General features: G+C 39.4%; 1 protein-coding gene across 5 annotated transcripts; it reads left to right on the top strand.

Moving 5' to 3' along the window:
* Positions 1-641: 641 nt before the first annotated feature.
* FBXO30 (F-box protein 30) lies at positions 642-18,043 on the top strand. Of its 5 annotated transcripts, XM_048936249.1 has the most exons (5): positions 1,037-1,199; positions 1,324-1,397; positions 5,133-5,239; positions 11,763-13,845; positions 15,074-18,043. In XM_048936249.1, the coding sequence occupies exons 4-5, from the start codon at positions 11,779-11,781 to the stop codon at positions 15,275-15,277; spliced, it is 2,271 nt and encodes a 756-aa protein (XP_048792206.1). In that variant the 5' UTR covers positions 1,037-1,199; positions 1,324-1,397; positions 5,133-5,239; positions 11,763-11,778; the 3' UTR covers positions 15,278-18,043. The 5 variants fall into 5 exon arrangements, with proteins under 5 accessions (XP_048792204.1, XP_048792203.1, XP_048792207.1 ...); XM_048936247.1 differs by lacking the exons at positions 1,037-1,199; positions 1,324-1,397 and adding an exon at positions 642-876; XM_048936246.1 differs by lacking the exons at positions 1,037-1,199; positions 1,324-1,397 and adding an exon at positions 642-782.
* The last annotated feature ends 4,948 nt before the right edge of the window (positions 18,044-22,991 follow it).

Raw genomic sequence — 22,991 nt, forward strand, 5'->3', positions numbered from 1 at the left:
TCACAGAATCACAGGATCGTAGAATGGCCTGGGTTGAAAAGGACCAGGATGATCATCTAGTTTCAACCCCCCTGCTATGTGCAGGGTCACCAACCACCAGACCAGCTGCCCAGAGCCACATCCAGCCTGGCCTTGAATGCCTGCAGGGATGGGGCATCCACAAGTCAATAGACTGGTACCTTGAATCTGTATTTCCCGTGACTATAAAGCATGCTTACGTTACAGTGCTCCTTCAAGTGCTTGGCTAAAACGTAGCTGCTCTCCTTGCAGCAGAAGGCGTGCTGTATGCACTCGAAGCAGGACGTGTTCATCCTGACAAAAAAAAAACGCGGCCTAGGCAGGAGTTGGCTGCGGCTGTCTTGCAGTTGGCCGGGAGCCAGGCCAGGTTTCTAGGCAAAAAAAAAAAGGAAAAAAAAAAAACCAAACCCAAAGCGTTTTGTTCAGTGGGGCTCCCCGAGCCCGCACTCCACCGCTGCCACCGCCGCGCATGCGCCTTGGGTGTGCGTCAGTGGGGGGATGGGGGAGAGTGCAGGGAAAGCACGCGACATCCGGGCATTTCGCCCTGCCCCGTGGCCACGCCCCTCCATAGCCGGGAAGGAGCCGTCTCTTCGTCTCGCGCGCGCGTGCCCGCCCGCCTCGCGCGCGCGGCCGTTGGGGGCGCGGCCGGCAGCGGGGCCGCGCGTGAGCCCGGCACTCGGCGAGATCCCAGCGGGGAAAGGGCGAGGCGCGGCGACGCGGCCCTCCTCCTCCGCTCCCTGCTGCCTGCCGAGCGACGGCGACGGGTGAGCTGAGGCTATCAGCGGCCGAGGCCTGCGTTCTCAGCGGGGCCGCGTCCCTTTGCCGGCCGGCCGGCGGCGGCCACCCGGCAGCCCAGGGGTAAACAAGTGGCGGCGGGGCGGGGGGGGTGCTGGGGTCTCTGACAGCGCCCGGCCGACGTGGGGGCGGTGCCGATCGCGGCCTCCCTTAGGCGGCTCGGGGTGCTCTTCGCTCGTGTCCCCTCCTCCCCGCCCCGTGCCGGTGGGAACGGGCCTTGTAGGGTGCCCGCCCCGCCCCCTCCGCTCGGCCCTGCCGCGGGCCTGCCTCCGCCCGGAGCGCAGCGAACACTGCCGCCTGCACCGCCACCGGCACGGACTGGGCAGGGCCGGGCTGCCCGGTGAGGTCTGCGGGTGTGAGAGGGGAAGAGCAGGAGTAATCCAGAGGTATTGCCGAAAGCCCTCTGTAAAATCCCCCCTAGGTTCCCAGCCGCCGTGCTCAGATTATGCAAGAGGTTGCGCTTTCTCAGAATTTTTGCTTCTCTCCGTTCCTTTTGTTAACGGGTTGTAGGCCTGTGCTGGAAGCTTCTGTTTGCCACGTAAAGGCGAGGAAGGCTGCGTAGCTGCACTCGTGTGACCCCGCAGGTCGGTGATCGGTCGCGTGTCGGGCTGTGACAGGGGCTGGTTTGAGGCACGCACACTGAAACGGTGCAGCAGCCGCGCTTTCACAAGTTGCGGTGCTGCCGCTGTTTGAAATCCCTAGGGAGGGATCCCGTGGGCCGGAGAGAGGGCTTTCTTTTGTTCTGTAAAGTTCTGCGCAGGTTTGGCCGAGGAGCTTTTCCTAATCCTTGCTTCCCTTTTGCTGATTGTGTTGTTATTGTGCCAGAAGCAGAGTGTGTGAGTGTGCTGATCCTAAACTGGGCCTGTACTGTTGTAACTGCAGCATCACTTTGCTTCTGCTGCTGCTTAAGGAAGGAGATCTCCCTCTGCTTTCTCTTTTTTTTTCTTTTCTTTCTTTCCTGAAGAACACTTTTGGTACTCAAATCCTTTCCCTGTGCAGCTGCTGCCATCTGATGCATGTCATACACCTTGTGCTGTGATTTGGAAGCTTAAGGCTCATGTATCCCCAGTAATGTGTGGTGATGAGAATGTTAGTGATGCTTTTCTGTGGTCTTTCTCTCAACACTTCTCTTCTACAAATACAAAAAATATTGTTAAGCTCGTTGGTTGCCAAGCAAAGTAAGCAAAGAGATACACTGGCAACTTTTGTCTTCTGCTCTGTTTGCCTCTAAACGGCTTTGAGTATTTTTTCAATACTGGTCTGGCTGCACTTGGAAAAGAAATAGATTCACAATGAACTGAAGATGTATTGCAAACTGAGACTCTTTGCGGGACCTCTGTCTCATTCTTTCCTCAAGTTGGAAGGTGTTAGAGAGTAGGAGAGTCCTAGCAGAATGGGCAAAGTCTAAGCAAAAGCAGTGTCTTTGCTGTGCTTCTTGGATGTTCTTTCTCTTTGTAACTAAATTATTGGTTTACTCAATTAACTTTGTAATTCTCCTCTTACTTTGATGATAGAAGTTTAATGAGTGATATGTCTAACTAGCAGTACCTGGTTGGAAAGTTTTTTGGCAAGATTTCTGAACATTCATAGGCAACCCATTTTTATTTAACCTATGTCCTGAAGGGCTTTTCCCAGTACTTATGTTAAGCACGTGGCTGTGACAGCATAGGGATGTCAGTCTGTGAGTGCTCTTCTGCAGCTGCTGGGGATTTCAGCATTGTAACAAACATGTGCTTTTGTATTCAATTGAACTGAAAGAAAACCAACGCATCAACATAATTTCCTTCTTATTGATGAACACATTCCTTTGGTGAGTTTCATCTCAAATGAAACAAATGCTGTTTGCCTCTGGCAATGGGATCCAGTGGTACAGGGATGAGCATAGGGAATCGCATATGTAATGATGATTTGCACTGGTGACAATTCTCTTTCAATTTCCTTATCTCAACAGTAAGAGTAAAGATGAGTTGAGTTTCTGTCAGTGAGGCATCTTGATTGTTCAGTGGTTGAATATTCCTGAAAGGGCAGCCCTAAAGTGAGAGTTTAAAATTGAGTAAGGATTATAGAGAAATCTATGTAAGCTTTTTCAAGCGTCCAGACACTGTTTTTTAGTGTGGACAGTAAAATCTTGTGGTATAAAACAGACCAAGGAAATTGAAGTTGCAAGGGAGCTCTAGATTCTGACTTACTTTGTAAGCTGCTGCTTTTAATGGTTTTTCATTTCATTATAATCTGTTAATGCCATCTGAATGTAGAATACCGTGCAAACCTTTACAGCCTGTAGGACATCTAATTGAGCAGACTGCACTGTTGACCAAATGTCAAACATTGATCTCTGAGCTCTTAATGTGAAACCATGATGAAAACCTGATAGGTTTAAACTTAAGGCATGAGAACGAGAGGCTCAATGAGATAAACTCTCAATTTGTGTGGTTACAGCATTCTGTGTGGAACTTCTGTTGTTGATTCAGTCATCTTTGTGTAGTGATGCCTGGGTTGGATCTCGACTCATAGGTGCCAGGAGACAGGTGATATGGTGGTTGCTTGTGGAAGTTAAGCTTCATATTTGTTTACTTAGCAGCATCTCTAGCATAAACTGTAGTTCTCCAAAAATCCAGTGGGATAGAGAAATTTGTTGGAATGCCAGGTTTTTGCAAATTATTTTCATAACTGTAATGCTCTTCCAAAAACTTCTTTTAGCTGAGTCACTATTGTCATCAGCCATGGAATGTATTTGGATGGGAATGTTCAGCTGGAGTCTGTGGAAAAAGTAATAGCTTTGTGCCCACTGACACTTGGGAAGGGTGGTTTAAATTATATTACAGATCAGAAATTGATGACTTGTATGTCCACAAACCTGTGTGTTTTCCAGTTCTAGATTTGAGTTACAAGCATTGAAAGATCAGCATATTACATGCTCATCAGGAGATAAATTGCCAGCTTCCTGCCAAGGGCAGTTTGAGATAAGTTTTGTTCTGTTTAGAAAATGGTGGGGGGTTTCTGCTGCTTCTTGTTTGTTTGTTGTGGTTATTGTTTGGTTGGTTGGTTTTTGTTTCTTTGAAACTGGATATTGCTTTTAAAACCATGTAGTATGTTGGGGGGGAAGCCAAATACCTGAAAATGGGATAGGTTGAAATTCCTAGCATCACTTCTGATCTTGTTTTCCTATTCTTTCTCATCTACATTAAAAATTTCAAATTATTTTAGGATAGTCTTTGTAGTTCACTATTATCTGATGCAGCAGGGAGGAGGTAGGTGGAACATTAAAATTTTGGTATGCTAACTGCTTTTCCTATAAAGTGATCAGGCTCTGTGCTACTAGCAGGGATATATGTTTTAATAGTAAAATATCCTTATGTGTGCAGAGAACACTACATCTGTGTTTTGGTTTTAGAGATTCAGTTGTGTTCACATTCCATTTTGCCGTCGCTTTATTCCATAGCTGTGGGAACTGGTTCAACTTGTGTAGTAAGACCTGAAGTGGTACAGTAACAAGATTTTTGGTCTGATCTCTGTAAATGTAAGGGCAGGTATTCTGCAGCACCGTATATGAATTAAAATATTGTATAAGGAGAAGAATAAGAATTTGGTTTTGATTTCTTCTGGATGTACAACTACCAGCTGCAATGAAGAAAGCATTACATTTTGAGCAGTAGTTATGGTTCTGATTTCTGAGGATGGTTTATTTTCATTTCTGGTTTTCTGTAGGATGTGTGACTTGATATCTGAGCATGGCATTGTTTATTCAGATATGTAACCTCTGCTCCATCACTGTTGAGTTTTAATAAGTGCATGTGTATGAACACATAGAAGAAGCCTGTTTAGTAAAGAACTCATTCATATTAAGCAACAGTTTAATAAGTTTTTAAGTCTGAAGACTGAAGCTGGATAAATTTTAACTAGAATAAAAGGCAGTTTATAAAATAATCAAACTTGAAATGTTTTTTTAGTTCTCCAACTGTTGCAGTCTTTAATTCAAGTTTCATGCATATTTTTCCTGCAGGATTCCTGGTGAGCCAAACCAGAGAATAAAGTGAAGCAGGTTGTAATAATAACTTTGAAGAGCAGTCTTTTCTAGCCTTACATTGAAGTAACCATCTAGTGTGACTAACAGCTAGCAGTAAACTAGAATGACATTGCAGTTTTAAAGTCTATTAAAGACCTGTTTATTTTTCCCTGAAAAATGCAATAATATTTAACCATTTGTAGCTACAGGTGGCATAACCAAACAACCTTCTCAGAGGATTGTACATATGGAAAGCAATCTGTATCCCAGAAATCAAACCTTGTTTCTGATCTTTTTTTTTTTTTTTTTGCAGAGTCTGCAGCAATCAAAAGGAGTCACACTGAGCTCAAGTTCAGAAGTACTTTACACATGAAATCTGCTGGCTCTCTAGCTGACTCTGCCCTGTCACCATCTCAACAGGTAGAGTGCTTTTGTGCCTGAGCCATGCAGCAAGCATAGCTGTTCCTGGTGTGATTGTCCTGTGGCAAAATGCACATTTAGGCCTTCAGGTTTCTTCTTTGGGGAATGTGTCAAGAAGAATGCATGGCAAATCTGTCACAAAAGTACTCTAAGGAAAGCCTAGTAGTTGGGTTTTTGTTTTGTTTTGTTTTGTTTTTACATTCTTGGAGCTTGATAGCAGTAGAGAAAGTGTTCTGCTGTAAAATGGAAGCAGTCCAGATACACAAAGCATAGCGAGTGCCTGCTTCAGTCAAAGCAGTGTTTTGTTGTGCTTTTGGTTCTATTTTTTCATCTGCAGTGATTTGAAAGGAAATATCTCAATGAATTCTATGAATGGGAGGAAGATGTTTTACCACTGGGGAAAAAGGAACTCCTAAAGTGTTACCCAAAAGAATGCAAAATACAGGTCAGCTTGTGTAATAGGATGGATGTTTTGAGGAGATAGACACAGAAAAGCTGTTCTTTTCAAGATTGGCATGTAAAAATTTGCACTTCTTTTTTTTTTTTTTTTTTTTTTTTTTTTTTACAAATTCTAACAGTCACTATTTTGCTGTAGTTAGAAATTTCTAATTTGCTCTGTATGTTTTAAGTAGGTGGATAACTTTAAATTTTGGTTCATAAAACAGTTAATACTAATACTATCCTTTGTGCTATACCCCTGATAAAAGCAGAACCTTGCAGAAGGATGTATGCTTGTGTTTTCCCTTGCAGTAAGAAGCCATGTTTCGAGCCTGATCATTTTCTGCCTCTTTTATGTGTTACATGTAAATTGCTGTAGCCTGTGATGGCAGTAGTGAAAGCAGCATACTACTTGTGTAGTAGTTTGGGCTGTAGTTAATTGAAGCTGCTTGTTCTGCATTCACTGATTATGAAATAATCCAGACTTAATCTCATATATCCAACATGTGCACTCACTACCAGCCAGGGATGGTGCTGTTGTCTTTGGTATGCTGGGAAAACTTTTAAAAACTACATTCAGAATATTTGGATTGATAACTGTGATGCACCTAGTTGTAACAGAAGCTGGGGTTGATGAACTTGATGAACTCTGAGAAATGGGGGAAAAGAGTCACTTGTATAATGTTGAGGTTTTAAGTGTGGTATCTGAAAGGACTTTACTTTGTTGAAGTCTCTCTGGTATAAACCAATTTGAAGAAATAAGGCTTCATAAAATCCCTGACAAGAGCTTCTCTTTGGAACTAGGAAAGCTGTATTAAAAAAAATTATATATATTGCCTCATATGTAGGATACTATAAGATATAAGGTGGCTATATATACTACCCTATTACTTGAGCAGCTAAAGTACATAATGTGTAAATTTGTCACTTCTTCATAATGTTACTCCACATAAGGATCTAGCAGTTTGTAATGTTGAGTGTTGTGCTTCAGAATTTGTCACTTGAAGGAGTAGCTGAAAATTAGTGTAGCATTAGATTAAAATCTGTATTTCCTATTTCCTCTATATTTGTGTTTTCTATTTCCTGTCTTCCCAATGCTGTAGAGAGACAAAAATTTAAGTTGGATTTGAGGTGACCTGCTTCCTAATGTGGGGGACAAAGGCTGCATTGGTTTTAAAGAAGCCTCAGAATGAGGCTGTTTAATCTTGGTCCTTGTTGAGTCTTGGTGAGCAGAGTTTGATGAGTAGAGTTGCCTTTTCGTTGCCTCAGGCTGGGATGGCAGCTAGTGGTGATACCTGTCATTTCCCCCTGTTGGAATGGTGTCAGAAGACCAAATCTCCAGTTCATGTTATCTGTCATTTGAAAACTGATAAATCAGAAAAAGCCACACCAAGCAACAACAACAAAAAATCAACAAATCTCCAAACCAACCAACCAGATAAAACTTCCACCAAAAAAAAAAACCCACAAAAAAAGCCCCAACAACAAAAAGCAAGCGTAACATGCGTAACACAAATATTCTGTCTGCTTTGTAAGTATGAAAGTTGTTATACTTGTGCAAGACAGCTGTGACAAGAACAGCTTACCTTCTAGAAGACTGAAATTTGTTTTCAGCAGCTTTTCCAGTCAAGGTTTATGATACTCTCCCATGCACTGGAGGGTGTAGGAAAAGAAAGTAGTTTGTTCTGTTGTTTTCTGTAGGACTACCAATTCTATTTTTGGCAGAATATTCTAAAACGTTCTTATGTTGCTCTCTTTCTTCTTCTTGCTATCTAATCTTAGCCACGGAGATGGTTAAAAGATGGAAGATTCAGTGACTTGTTCAATCTCCAGAACAGCAGGAAATTTTTTAGAATGGTTTGCATACATATGGTTGCTTGTGGGTGGTTTTGGATGCTCCTGGGAGCTTAAACCTGTAGTACTGCTTGTGTATCTCTGTTCTTCTACTTCCTTGCACCAGTAATTTAAGAACCCGTTGGCCTATTTAATCAAATTTGGTAGACGGAAGAGTCTTGAAGAGAGGTGAGCTTTTATAGGTTTGTTGAATAGAAAGCATCTGAGTAATGGAGGTTCCAGCAGTGGCAGTAATTGCAATGATTTCCTTCTTATTCGGACCAAAGAGTTCATGTAGAGGGGAGTAAGTAAGCAGATTGCAGCTTTGTTAAAACTAAGTACGCTTATGCTTTGTGGTACAGAAGACAGAGCTCCCGCTTCAGCTGAACTATTGTGCAGTGACTGTTCAAAACTCCTGTTATGCTATTTTAATGTTTGTGTTACAACAGCAACTGAAAATCATGTGGCTGTAGCAGCTGGAATTTTAATCCTTTTAATTATGACAGATTTTCAAAGCATGCTCTGGCTGATTTGGTCAGCTGACTGTATAGTATGTACAATAACATCAAGTGATTGCACAAATTCTGAGACCAGTGGTCACCTCATTGGAACTGGATGTATTTTTAGGTTTCTCTGCTGGTAACAGTCAAGTGCATGTACTTAAGCATCTCATATGAACTGAACCTAGTTGCTGACACTATGCTATCAGAAAAGGACAGCTGTTCCTTCTTGCTATAGTCACTGATTTGACATTTTGTCTTCTCAACAAATTGTGGCAAGAAACATAATGGGGTACAAACACTGTAAATGTTATTTGCATGCGTTTTAATGACAGCTTGTTTTTCTTCTGGTCAGCAGTGGTGTGCTTTACGGGGTCTTCATTTTTGTCTATCAGAGTAATCGATAGCACAGCTTCAGAGCTTGCTGCATCCAGCAATAATTTTCTTTATCCTATATCCAATAGTTTTTTCTTCATCAAATAGTGTTTGGGAAGAAGGTGGTGGCTCATGCTCTCTGTGTAGTAATACCTCATTTGTGGAACTTCAAAGGAAAATGATTCATGTGTGGATACACTTAATCGGTGAATCAAAGAGGTACTAAGTTTTGTGGTTCACAAGCAGTTCTACAGCAGGTGCTATGAAGTTAAGGCTTGTGCAGAACTGTAGTGAAAGTCATGCTGATGCTCTACTGATGTCCAAATAGCTTTTAGATCATGTATTGCTCATAGAGCCACAGGATTTGAATTTTAATAGGAAAAACATTTAATACCAGTATGGCTTTTGTAGGTGTCAGTAAAATTCTAATTTACAGGTACTGAGAGAGTAGATTTTTTCAGCTATTTAGTTGTTCACTTGCATAACTGCTTCTTTATTAAAAAAAAAACAACCAAACAAACAAAAAAAAAACCAGCTGAAAACATCTGCTATCAGAATTAGCATCTACCTGTTGGTAGCATATGATATTTTAGGATCTGATGTGGTCTTCATAAACTGTTAGTGGTATTTAATGTTTTTTACCAGGTTCTGTCTCCTTCTCACACACTTCAAAATCTCATTTGTTTCTATGAGATCGTTAGGTTTTGGTAAGGGTTAGCTTGTGTGGAAGGAGCCTTGGAGCTTGAGATAAGCTAGTATAATCACACAACTCGAGTTTCACAATCTGACTTGTAAAGACCAAGATAGCATGCTAGGGAGGAGGATGTTTTACTGTCTTAATAGAATGTACTTCTGTGCAAGCTCACATGGGCTATTTAAAGGTAGTATTTAATGGTAGTTGACTAATTTAGGGTATGTCTACACAAATGGTGCAGGCAAACATGAGCTCTGGTTGACTGCATTCTGAGCAGCCTGAATGTAAGCCAGCTTTGGCCTAGAAGCAAGACAGCAGTGCTAGCATAGCTCTGTGCTCTAGCTAACAAACCTGCTGCCTGGTCTAGAAACAGCTTGATTCTTAAACTGAGCCAGGGGCACAGCTTTTTGCAAAGTAGGTAAACATTTATTTATTTTAAAATGTAATTGTGTGGGTTACTGATCAAATTAAGCTTTGCTGCTACCAGACTGATGGGAGCCAGGCTGTATTTAGATGCAGGGAGGGCTGGGCCCTATGAAGTCTTTTTTGTTCTCAACAAACATTGTTCTTTTTCAAGGCTGTTTCCATTATGTGTCAAGTGCTTTAAAATACGCATGTAATCCAAGAGGTTCCTTCAGATCTCTGTTCTGATTGACTCCAGGAAACCTGGAGTTTGGTTTTAGTACTGATGCAAAATTCCAGGGTTGTTTTGGTCTATCAGCAGGTAGACTGTTGTATTTGACAGGAATTACTTAAAAGGAGAACTTCGGTGAAAGGACTACAAATAAAATTGCATTCTTTGTCCAGTAATATTCCCCTATTGATTCTTTCCTGAATGTTTTTAAGATGTTAGATGCCATCAGTTTTGATATGTAAGGTTAAAGCGTGTTGTGTGCCATGAAGTTTTGCTGAAATGCTTAGCAGTCAGTCAGTCACAGAGTTCAGTGACTGATGCATTTGATGAAGAAACTTGTTACTCAGTATATAAATACAAAGGTACAGTGGGGAAAATTCAGCTGTGTTTTTCCTGCTAAGTGTAGCACATATGCTTCTTTGTTAGAAGTGTTCGGGGAGAGTGGGTGGCTAAAATATTTGAGTTATCCAAATTACAAGAAACGGAGGGATGAGAACTGATTGGTACTTCAAGTTGGCATGAATATCAAAGTATTAAAAGAATACAGCTGAGTGAAGTTGGACAGAACTCTATTTAAATGCTTTAAATAATTTAAAGTGGAGTGTCTGAAAAGCTGTTTTGTTTCCTCTTATCTTGTTTGAACAAAAGGAATAATACTCATCATTCTTATTTTTAGAGTGCTTTTCATTTAAGAAGTTTTAATGAATTAAAACTGAAGTGTTTACTGAGCCCATTTTTCAGCCAGTAGAAAAAAAAGTAAGGAACCATTTCTGTTGTATTAATCTTACATTCTGCAAGCGTTTTATTTTTATTAAAACAAAAAGCAACAACAAACAACCAAACTTTATTTGGAGCTTAGGGAGTAAGGAAAAGATGGAACTGAGCAATGTATTTTGAGGTCTGGCTCTGTGTTAGTCATTCTCTGGTATCTCTGAACTGTAATCCCAGCGGTATCACTTCTGCAGGGGAGTTTTTTGGAGCACGTGGGAGGGTTTGGTCATTTATGTAGGCCTGCACTCAAGTCGGTAAGCAGTTCCAGAGCTTCTGGAAGTACAATACAAAGATGCCAAGTTTAACTTTTTTTAATTATTACCTTTTTCCAGTTACCACAGCAGAGGATTGGGTTTGTGTATGTCAGTGTGTTGAAATAGATTGCGCAATCAGATCTGTTTGGGTTTTTATTGCTGTTTGTCCTAGTTGTATAGAGTTGCCATGTTACCTCCATACTTTGAACTGCCAGTGTTGTAAATAGGATGAGTGGTAGAATGCATTAAGTGAATTACCTTTTGTGGGTTGAACTGAAGATGTATCAGTGGGGCTATTTTGGGCGGTATAGTTTTAATATCAAAGTTTTCAATGAAATAGAAGGAATTAGCAATTATACTATGCATTGAACTACATTTATGCAAAAATATATAAATGAAAGAGAAGCAACAGGTGAAATTAGTAAGAGTGAAGAGCTGTTACAAAGGACTGCTCTCTGTCAGAAGTGTGTGTGGAGACACAAAAGGAGGTTGAGATGAATGCTGAGGTTGAAGGTTGCCTTAAAGAGAACTGCACGAAGAAGGTGTTGGAAGCTTAATTGGTAGCAAGTAGCCAGGCAAATGGATGTTTAGCACAGATGAGGATGAGTCTGACTTTCTTTATTTTGTCTCCTTTCTCTGTAAGTTGTATGGTTTACGATTTTAGGTAATAAATGGTAGTCGATGATGATGCATTGGTTTTAATTGAGTCATCTATTTGGAATGGGCAAGGAAAAAGAGCTCTTCCTGAGAGATTATTCAGTGTTTTTATCTAAGATACACATTTAATATCTGGTGACAGTTTGTGCATGTATTCTGATGCAAATGTGTATATTTAATTTTGGGGTGAACTTTTTTGTTTGAGGTAAAATTTCTCCTACTTGACTACTGATCAGCTTGTGTTGCTTTAATATACATTTCTTCATACTTATGGAGAATGCAAAAATGCAGGTAACTGTTGGTAAATATTAACAATATTGAATTAATATTCTGTGTTTTTTTTTTTGTCTCCCTTCTCTTCTTTCAGAATTGGATTTACAGTCATGGAGGAACATCAGCAACATTTGCACTGTGTGAACTGTGTCAGCCGTCGTTGTATGACCAGACCAGAACCTGGCATTTCATGCGATTTGATAGGCTGTCCACTGGTTTGTGGAGCAGTTTTTCACTCCTGTAAAGCTGAGGAACATCGCATTTTATGTCCACTTGAAAGAGTGCCTTGTTTGAATAGTGGCTTCGGATGTCCCTTCATAGTGGCCCGTAATAAAATTGCTGATCATCTGGAAGTTTGTCCTGCAAGTGTGGTATGTTGCACCATGGAGTGGAACAGATGGCCTGTCAGTTATGCAGACCGAAAATCTTACGAAAATCTGAGTAAAGATGTTGATGAAGTGGAGCAGCTCGATATGGCTTTGGCCCTTCAAGACCAGCGCATGTTACTAGAATCACTTAAGGTAGCAACTATGATGTCAAAAGCAGCTGATCAAATGTCAGAATCCAGAGAACAAACATCTGTCAAAACAACTGCTCCAGATACAGTGTGCTCCAATGGTTTGATACCTGTAGATGAAGAGTCCTATGGAGCACTTTATCAAGCTACTGTAGAAACAACAAGGAGTTTAGCTGCTGCTCTGGATATCCTGAACACTGCTACTAGGGACATTAGTATGTTAAACTCAAGGCTCTGCACTTCACCACAGGAGATGAAAGAAGATACTGAGATTAAGGAACAAGCTTCTAATGGCATTATTCAGGATAGTAAGCCTGACCATGAATATCCAGATGAAGAAAACATTGGAGCAGTTGGGGGAATTAACTTTGATAGCCTGCATCAAAATTCACAAATGAAACAAAATGGCTCTAGTGATATTTGTTACGATGCAATACAAAATCGTGACTTAAATCTAAACCTTAATAACTCCTCACTCTTGTGTAATGGTTTTCATATAGAAAATGAGTGTTCAAAGGTGTTGGACCAGAATGAAGATCTTGGTGTATCTAATTCAAAATCATCCAGTGTAGCAAATGGTGAATGTACTGCATCTCATGATGATGAAGCTTTACAGTCTTGTAGCTCCTTCCCTGTAACATCACAACTTAAAGAAGTAATACCATCTGATCACTTAGTAAATGGCAGTGTTAATCATATGCTGCTTCCCCATAATGCTAATGAAGAGGAAATTTTAGAGAGGCAAGTGGAGCAGGAAAGACTGAGAAATGTAGATGTGTTTTCAATTATGCGGCATCGATCGTACAAATTCCTTTGGTCAGCACCAAAAGAAGACAAAGCTGTTGATACATCAGATTTGGAGATAACAGAAGATCCTATGGGTCTTCAGGGAATTGATCTAATCACTGCAGCCCTGTTGTTTTGCCTAGGAGACTCTCCTGGAGGTAGGGGAATATCAGAAAGTCGCACTGTCGATGTGTATCGTGTTGACTTTGGGACCCAAACGTTTTCTCTCCCATCAGCTATATTGGCCACAAATACAATGGTGGGGGAAATAGCTTCAGCATCTGCGTGTGATCATGCCAACCCACAGCTCTCAAATCCAAGTCCATTCCAGACCCTTGGACTGGATTTGGTATTGGAATATGTGGCTAGATACCAAACAAAACAGCGTTCAATGTTTACATTTGTTTGTGGACAGTTATTTAGGAGGAATGAATTTTCTTCTCATTTTAAGAATGTGCATGGTGACATTCATGCTGGCCTTAATGGCTGGATGGAGCAGAGGTGTCCCTTGGCATATTATGGGTGTACGTATTCTCAACGAAGGTTTTGTCCTTCAACGCAAGGGGCTAAAATTATTCATGACCGCCACTTACGGTCATTTGGTGTTCAGCCTAGTATATCTACAGTATTAGTAGAACCAGCAAAAAGCTGCTTAATTGGACTACACAATGACCATTTGAGTAGTCTACCTTTTGAGGTTTTGCAACACATTGCTAGTTTTCTAGATGGCTTTAGTTTATGTCAGCTTTCAAGAGTGTCACGTTTAATGAGAGATGTGTGTGGAAGCTTGCTTCAAGCACGTGGAATGGTGATACTGCTTTGGGAGAAGAGAAAGAACCCAGATGGAAGTTCTTCTTGGCAAATAAAAGAAAAGGTAAGTTATTTTTGGTGGTAAAAGGGAAAGTATTAATTTGGTCATCTCTGCTTTTCTATTACTGTTTTTCCTGATCTAACATTACTACTGTTTGTTTTTTTTTGTTTTTTTTTTTGATATAACATACCTTCAAGAAATAGATTATCATACAGAATAATTAGCAAAAATGGCTAGCAGGCTGGTTCAATTTTCCACATACTTCAAGAAGTAAAAGTAATGTCTGCCCGTTTTTATTTGATGTAAATAAACATTTTAAAATCTTGGGAGAACTCTAGGTTTTAGCTTTTAGCTCATTATTTTCTTTAGTATTTCCATATTCCATAAAAGTGGGAAAGTTGTCTATAGAGTTTGAATCTCTTGTATTTATTCTGTTTTAAGTAATTTTGCTTTTTCTTCAACTGTTCAGGTCTTATTTGTTGTTATGATAGAGTGCCTTAAGTATGTAAATTATTTTTAAAACCTTCGAGTGACCTTTGTAAATTTTTTCTCAATTCTTCCTAGCCTCCAAAGTGCAGAGTATCCGCAGCAATCATTTAGAATTGTGGAAGCTGATCATTTTACAAATTCATAATTTTCTAACGAAGTTACCAGTCATGACCATTACAGATGATTATGCAGCACTTTATCATTTAACTTCTGATAGCACCTATTTTGTGGGCACACACTATCATAGAATCATAGAATGGCCCAGCTTGGAAGGGGCTCAAGGATTATGAATCTCCAACCCTCCTGACACATGCAGGACCACCAACCTCCCCATGTAATACTAGACCAGGCTGCCCAGGGCACCATCTAGTCTGGCCTTGAACACCTCCAGGGATGGGGCATCGGCAGCCTGTTCCAGCACCTCACCACTCTCTCTATAAAGAACTTCCCCCTGACATCCAACCTAAACCTTCCTTCCCTCAACTTAAAACTGTTTCCCCTTGTCCTGCAGTTATCAGTCCTTTCAAAGAGTTGATTCCCCTCCTCTTTATAGGCTCCCTTTAGGTACTGAAAGGCTGCAGTTAGGTCACCCCACAGCTGAAAACTAAAAAGCTATTGCTTGTCTTTCTTTCCACTGCTCAGAGCTAACTGGTGTAATCTCAGACTGTCTATCCAAAATTTGAACTTGTGTAGTTTTGTCGTATTGATTTTTATAGATCCAAAACATGTCTTGAAAATATAGCACAAACACTTAATCTCCTGAGTTCAGATATCTTAAAACATTTTGAACCTTGTTTTCCAGGTTTGGCGGTTTAGTACAGCCTTCTGTACTGTGAACGAGTGGAAGTTTGCTGACATCGTAAGCATGGCTGATCACCTGAAGAAGTGTAGCTATAATGCTGTAGAAAGAAGAGAGGAGGCTGTTCCACTGCCATGTATGTGTGTAACACGAGAACTCACTAAAGAAGGACGTTCACTGCGCTCTGTTTTGAAACCTGTACTTTAAATATTGCAGCCACTCCAATTGCACATACACTCAAGCACCTGATATAACCTCGGTAATATTACGTGACACTTTATTAATGTACTAAAGATACTTTCTAGCTAAATCTACTCTGTCACTGTGTATATAAGGTTTGAAGTGACATTTATTTTTTATAATACTGTTTAGCTGGAAAGTAATGAAAGTTGCCTTAACGTTTGAAAAATTTGGAACTTGCTGGACAGGGTAGTTTTATCTAACTTATGTAATTTAAAAAAGGAATCCTAAGGTGTGTTTTTTTGAATTCATTGGTGCCCATGTTGCTGTTGACTGATGACATTTCAAAAATGGCCTCTAAATGGTGTGCACGTTTAGATGGGAAACACTGAATCGTACTGGGACAAAATCCTGACCAAGTGCACTTTCTGCATTTGGTCTATTTTTCTTAACAAATTGTAATCCGAATATTTGAAAGATAAGGAAGAATTCAAAACGTCATGGTAGATATCTCAAACACTCAGCACTGAAGCACATCTTTAGTTATGAAATCAGTGTTCTACTGCTGTTCCTAATTAACAGGTGACCTAGGATAAGCTTTTTAAATTTTTTTTAAGAAATGATTTAAATGAGCTCAGATTTACAGCAGCTTAATTTTTAGTACAACTTTATTTTGATGTGTGAAAAATGATTGCTTTTCTGCTGAGCTATTAACAGCTACATCATTCATGGGAGCAAAACTTTTGGAGCTGAAAACGTGGAATCCTAGTTTTTATGCTCGCACTTGCAATGACACCTGATATAAAATGTTTCTCCTTGTCCTGCAATTGGCTGAGGGTTAAATTGCTTGAGCAGTCAGAAATTCAAAGTATGTGATGAACATTTATGAACTTATAATGCAGCTAATGAAAGGGCTTTTCTTGTTTTATGGTATTGTGAGATGTATTGTCTCCTTTTCTGTTAATTTGTCTAGAAAAATGCTGCTTTTTTTTTTTGGAGGAGCATTTTAAATTACTGGTATGTATATCAAATGTATCATCTTCATAAGATGAGACATGATTTGTTAATTGCATAAAGCATATCAGAAATGTCTATTCAACCACATCTGTTAAATGAACGACTTCAGTTTGTATCCAGTCTTCCATAATAAAAGATCTTGCAAGGCATTTGTGAATAGGGAATACACGCTATGAAAAATGCCCTGGTATAGCAAAACAGTAATTACTTGAACTGACTTTCCAATTTGTTTGTATTAATGTTGGTGTCTCTAGCTTGTTGCACTTAGCAACTCTGCCACAAAGCTAAAACAGAAACAGACTAGAGTTTAGAACAAAGAAATACAGTACGTATTTCCATTATAGGAAAAAAAAGAGATTAGTAAGGAGGAGATGTTTACAAAAATGGCTAAATTTATTACTTGTAAATTCTGTACTGGACAGTTGTTTATGGCTAGATTGGCTGCAGTTCACAACTTTGGTATCTGTGCATTTCCTATTCTGGATCTGGTCCAGCTAAACATTCACTGCCTTCTGCCTTTTTCTATCCAGAATGCTAGGGGTGCCCAGGAAGAAAAAAAAAAAAAAAATTGAATCTATTCTTTTAGTGCCATGAGTTTGAATTACAAGAGCTCAAACAGAAACTCTGCCTGGATCCTGAAGCAACATGTTCTCTTTCCACACTTTTTCTTTTTCGTTGAAGGGAGGAATTGAGTAAACCTACCAGAGGAGTCAACAGTATTTGCAGTAATTCTTAACTGTTATCACAGTTACGTGGAAAGGAGAATCAGAAAAGGAAAAGGAGAATCTTATGTACAGATCTGACCAACTGGGTTTTAGGTAGGAATTACATATAAATAAATAAGTAACAATACAAAATAAAAACAGTGCCCTAAGAGAACAGGGTTGTTGAAGTGCTTTCTTACCCACAAATTCTTCAGTACGAGGCAGGAGAGAGACTTTAATCAGTTCTTATCTTTTAGCTCTAATGGCTCCTTGCTTCTGCTCTCTAATGTTTAAAAGTAGTTGTGACTGGAAGGGTCCTGACTGCTGAGGAGCTTATGGTTGAATTTATGGCAGAATCTACTTTAAAACATCTGTCTTGGTCAGCAGCGTGATGGTTTTGGTACTTGACATTCTTCTTCAGAACTACCCAAAACCCTGATAAGCGATGGTAGGCGGGCGTGTATCTTCGTTCCTTAGGAAAAGAGGGTATCCAGTTATAGGAGCTGGTGTTGGTAGAATCTCACTTGTAGCACAGTGCAGATCTACATCTAAACTATCTGTTGTTGATTTATTAAAATGAACTTTTTAAGTACTCGGTGTTCTTCTTAAGAAATAACACTATTTCTCAATTCATGCACTTTTGTTTTCAAATGTAGATACAGGCTTTTTTTTTGTTGTTAAATTAGTTTTATTTTTTACGAGAATCCAGAGCTATTAAAATTATTGATGTTGTAAACAAAATCTCTGCCTTGTAAACTGCTGCAAATGCAGGAATACAATATAGCTAGGATAAAACTTTTTTTTTTTTTTTAACACTGCTATGCAGTTCATAAAACATCTATGGTGTATAGTCAGTCTATCAAAATGTGGCTTGTTCACATTTGCCCCTGAATTTTAAAAACGCCGTATCCCCTTTCCTTTTACATCTTCCTTACAGCATACATAGACAGCTGTTCCAGTCTTTCTTTTACTTGATACCACGTTGCTACTTTGTTTAAAATATGTTTTCAATCATTATGCAATATTTTTTTTGCAATGTCTGTTAAAATCCTAATAAAACTTTTGGAGTTTCTCTTTTAGTATGACTCTTGTATTTGAAAGCTTTCCACCAGTGTTTCAGCGTTCAGTGTCTGCCTGTAGGATTTCACTGCATACTTGAAAAATAAAATTACAGTAAGGAATCTATTTGCAAGTATTTAAACACAGCATGATGTGCAAGGAATTAATATACATCCACTTCACGCTAAAGATCAGTCATTTCTTTTTAGACTATAGGCCTGTTACTACTGCTTTAGTCTATTAGATTTTCTTCTGCAATTAAAGATTCAACTATATAGACTCTTGCTGTACCTGCAGGCTTTTTTCCGAATAGTAAGTCAGAAAGATTACCTGATGAAGATTATAGAATTTTACAATACTTCTTTGCAAAGAACATTTTCAGTGCATTGTTTCATTTAGACTTCTTCCGTAGAAAGCTCTTGCTTGAAGTAGTCCAGGAGCAAAAATATCTAGAGTGGCTTTTAGAGAATAGTTGTGGTTCTGATTGTTTGTGGAATGGCACAACACAAAACAAAACCTCAGTGAAGTTATAGAATCATTAGGGTGGGATTGGAAGACTCTGTCCAGGAATTGATTGTTGGCCTTGCAGTTTGCTAGCATGAATAAACTGACAATCAAAAAATCAAAATGTACCTATACTACGTAACTCTGATAACTAATAAACGAATCTGAGCTGTGCTCAGTAATGTGCTGTGGCTCACAGTTTTTTCAACCACGAGTACACATTTGGGGCAATTTTATTTTTTGTCTAAGTGCACCCAAGGTGCCGTGTTTAGCCTTTTGTATTTTCCTCTCCATAAGTGTATTTGGGCATACTGCTGTGTAAGGAAATCATTTTTGTCTTGCTTTACTTTCCTCGATGTCTCAAGTATTCCAGAACATTTTCCCTTTGCTAGTTTTCAAATATCCTTATTAAAACTGTCTTCATAGGGTCTTACATGGTAAACTCACTTTACCAAACCAAGATTTAAATTAAATGGAAACTTTGATGCTTGCTGTGGTAAGAGAAAGGTGACTCAAATGCTTACAGTCAAAAGGGCTATTCAGGCATCTTTGATCATCTGAGGAACAAACTGCAATGGTTGTTAAGAGCATGGAGAGAATACTACATTCAGCTAGTGTTTATAAATAAGTCATGGCATGTATTTTGAGATAGTTTGTGGTTTTCTTAGCATAGCTGTTTGTGCATGTGGTGAATGTTGTCGAAATCCAAACTGGAGAAGAAAACTGAATGGAGAAATGGGGTCAACATAGTAAAAGGCATCCATTTCCAGCATAGAAGATTCCTCTTCTGACTGTTTCTGAGAGTGCGGAGTTTCAGGCTTGTACATTCTGCTGCACTTTCTGCTAATGACTTATCAGTCTTTCTATTATAACAGGAGTTACCATGCTGCTACTTTAGCTCTATACTACACTTTAGTTATAAGCTGTTTTCAAGTACTACCTGTATTCCCCAAGTAAGTATTGGCTATGTTGAATGCTGTTCTCTCTACTGAATACAGATATTTATTTGGTGTAGGTTCTACCTGCTGATGGTGTCAGAGACAGTAATTCCTAAGAGTAGTAAGACAATAAGATCCTTCTGATATGGAGAATTTGATGCATGCTTTCATCAGCCTTTCACAGAAAAGGGGCACGAAGATGTGTTAGGGTATGGAAGGAGCAAAATAAAGAGTCTGATAGCTGTCACTTGCTAATAACTTGCTAGTAGAGTGACAGTCTAGAAAACATCTTTTGTCAGATGCATTACAGTATGTGACAGCAGAAGTCCACGCCTCTGTTATTTTGACAAACCAAATTCAGCAACATGTACTCGTAGATACGCAGACTAATAACAAACCTAGGTGGTAGAAAAATGTCTGTAAAATGGGTATGTGTGACTTTAATTGCAAAATACAGGAGAAAAACATGCACACACACACACACAAAAAACACAGAAGTAAACAAAACAACTAGCACTCCTTGAGGTATGTTTCACATTAAAGCTAGATTTGTAGAATCAATCAGAAGAATGTGATTTCTGTCTTATTGATATTTTAGTTATTCTGGTGTTTAGTTTTATCCAAAACTATGATGACATTTCTTTAAAATCATAAAATTAATATAAAATGTATATGATAGAACATTATTTCAGTTTGACAGTGTTGTGAAGTAGTATTGAACTGAGTATTTTACAATGTTAAAATAATGGAACACAAAAACAAGATTGTAATACTTCTTAATATTTGCTTTTTTCCCCTCTAAATTACATTTTCAAGCATGTAAAAAAGGGGCTATTTTCAAGTTTATTGTAGTTAAATGGAGAAAATTCTACTGGCAACATGAAAGTTGAGATTTATTAGTACTTTCACATGAGCATCACAGCAAAGGAGTAGGCAGCAGAAAAAAGCTAATTGATTACATGACCAGTTAGCAAAGGTGCAGTCAAGGACCTGACATTAATATACGTTGGACTTTGCTCGGAAGTGTTAGAGTTTGACAGTTATGTACTGTGTAATCGTTTGAATATTGTGTACTTTTTTTGTACTGTGATTACATTGTTATGCTCAATATAGAGTTCTGGAGGCCTTGGCAGCAGATGAGAAGTAATGCGTCAGTGGGATTTGAACCTTGGCTAAGGTAAAAACATGGCTGCTATGTACAGTGGCAGCTGTTTATGTGCCTCAGCTGTCAGTGGACACTTCATTGTGTGTTTCAAGTGTGAGGGAAGGGATGGGTGGGTACCTCTGTCTACGCAAAGTGGCTTTAGTTCTACAGTGAGAAGAATTTCATATGGGATCTCACTGTGCACATGGTTTTTGATGCAGATGAGTAGGATGTTTCTTATCACCAGTTTAATCTGATCTGGTCTCATCACTGGGAGGTTTTTTTGTGTTGTTGGTTTTTTTTTTTTTTTTTTTTTTTTGAGTCAATGCCTGTCTGCTTCCCTCTGTTGAAGCTAACAGTCTTTTTGAAGGCTGTGATTTTAGAAAATTCAGCCTTTATGGTTGATCCTTTTTTTTGCATGGTACCCTGTCTTTCCAAAGTAAATGTTTCTCCCTGGGATTCTGTTATACTGCAACTGAAATCAGGAGATTTCTGCCTAACTCACCCTGAGATGTGTATCCGAGATTGAGGCTTTCCATCTTGGGGTATAAGGCATGTTTTACCTTGAACAGAACTGTACTGTGATTGTGGCAAACGTGGTAGTGAGGAGGCAGCAATGGTGGCTGAGATGTGGCTGCTCTATGCCAGATAATTGGTCCCAGCAGGCTCTGCAGCTCACCTGCTGCTGGCCAAAGCTCAGCCCAGCAGCAAAGCTGGTAGTTCTTTTGTGAAAACACATTCAGAAAAGGCTAAAGAAGTTGCACTGTGTGGCAGCTGAGGGAAAGAGAAGCAAAGAAAAAATGCAAGAAGCAGCCTTGTAGACATCATGCTATTTCCACTTGGATTCGGAAGGGACATAGAAGGGCTTGGGAAGATGAGAAGCAAGGTTTACTGTTGTTTGTTTGTCATATATGAGACTACAATGTCCCATGACTCAGGAGACAGATGAGTGCTACCCCTGCTACATGTAAGGAGGAGGGGCCTGACCACATCCATCTTCAAATTACATTAAATATTCTTTGTCAGTTAGTCAAGATAAATGTTAAATTGCTGTGACTACAGGTATGCTCTCATTAAAAATGTATTTCTGAATTCTGAGGGACTTACGGCACAGCCTGCCTTGTGAATATCCTCTTTGAATGTTAAGGCACTTCTGCCTTAAGTGTCATCCAGACACAGCTGGATGAACATAGTGTTAATTGTGGTAGTTACTGAGATCAACGCACAAAGTGTTGGAGTGGACCGTGACCTAGCAGAGATCAGGAAGAAGCTAACAAATGGCTGCCTGAAATATGTTGTGCTACTTATATACCCAGTGGTTACATTAAGATTACATGAGCATTTTTTTTCTTCAAAGTTTGATGCAGCACATCAGATTAGAGCGACTGCATCTTTGTAGGTAATGATTTGGAGTTGTGATCAAGCCAAAATTAACCTGGGGAAAGACTGGAGAAAATACAGAGAACATTACCAGTTGTATGCTGTTACCTGAGGAATCACCCATGATAACAGACCTGTGTGACCACATACAACTCAGCTAATGACACATTACTCCACAACAATGTGAGGAATTGAGGAATTGCAGCAGGATGTGCTAGGAGCCAAAATCTAGCCCGTGACATCAGTGATCCCATCATAGCCAAGTGCACTCCCCCAACAGTTTTGACATTTCTAATTCTCTCTGTGGCATTAAATGCTGTTCTGTTGTTGATGATGATTTTTACATAAGTGTAAGTGAGATTAACAATAGAAGTCATTATTTTTTTTTCAAAGCCAGTATTAAAATGATCTATAAAGTTGCTGTTATAAGTGGATGTTCTGGCGAATTCATCCACAGTACAACTTTGGTTTGGGGACAAAGAACTTCATTATTTATTGCTTCCTGCAGACCACATGGATGTAATCACATTAAAATGAAGTGAAATTCTAAAGGTATGACATTTTTGTGAGTGTATTCTACGCTTAGTTTGATCAATATATCAGATGTTTGTCAGTTTCTATTTCCTTGAATTTATGCAGGTGGTAATGTTTGAACAAAGATATGCTACAGCAAAGCACATATTAATAAATACAGAACATTAAATGTAAGACAAAAATAATTGTTCACCAGCAGCATGGACAGAAATCTAAATAGAACTTGTTTACTTGGGAAAGAATGGCAGCAACTTGTTTGTCTGACTTTGAAGTACTTGAGTGAAAAATGATGCCAGCTGGATTTGTTATGTAAAGAAAACTTCCAACAGATTTTTTAGTATTTCGGTCTCAGAAGAACAGGCTTTAGATTGTTAGCAATGGGAATACTTGTGCTGTACATTTTCATGATCTGGCATATGGTGATGCCATTAGTAAATTTACAGAAAATAGGTGTTCCTGGA

The sequence above is a fragment of the Lagopus muta genome, chromosome 2 (genome assembly GCF_023343835.1).
Source record: "Lagopus muta isolate bLagMut1 chromosome 2, bLagMut1 primary, whole genome shotgun sequence".
NCBI lineage: Eukaryota > Metazoa > Chordata > Aves > Galliformes > Phasianidae > Lagopus > Lagopus muta.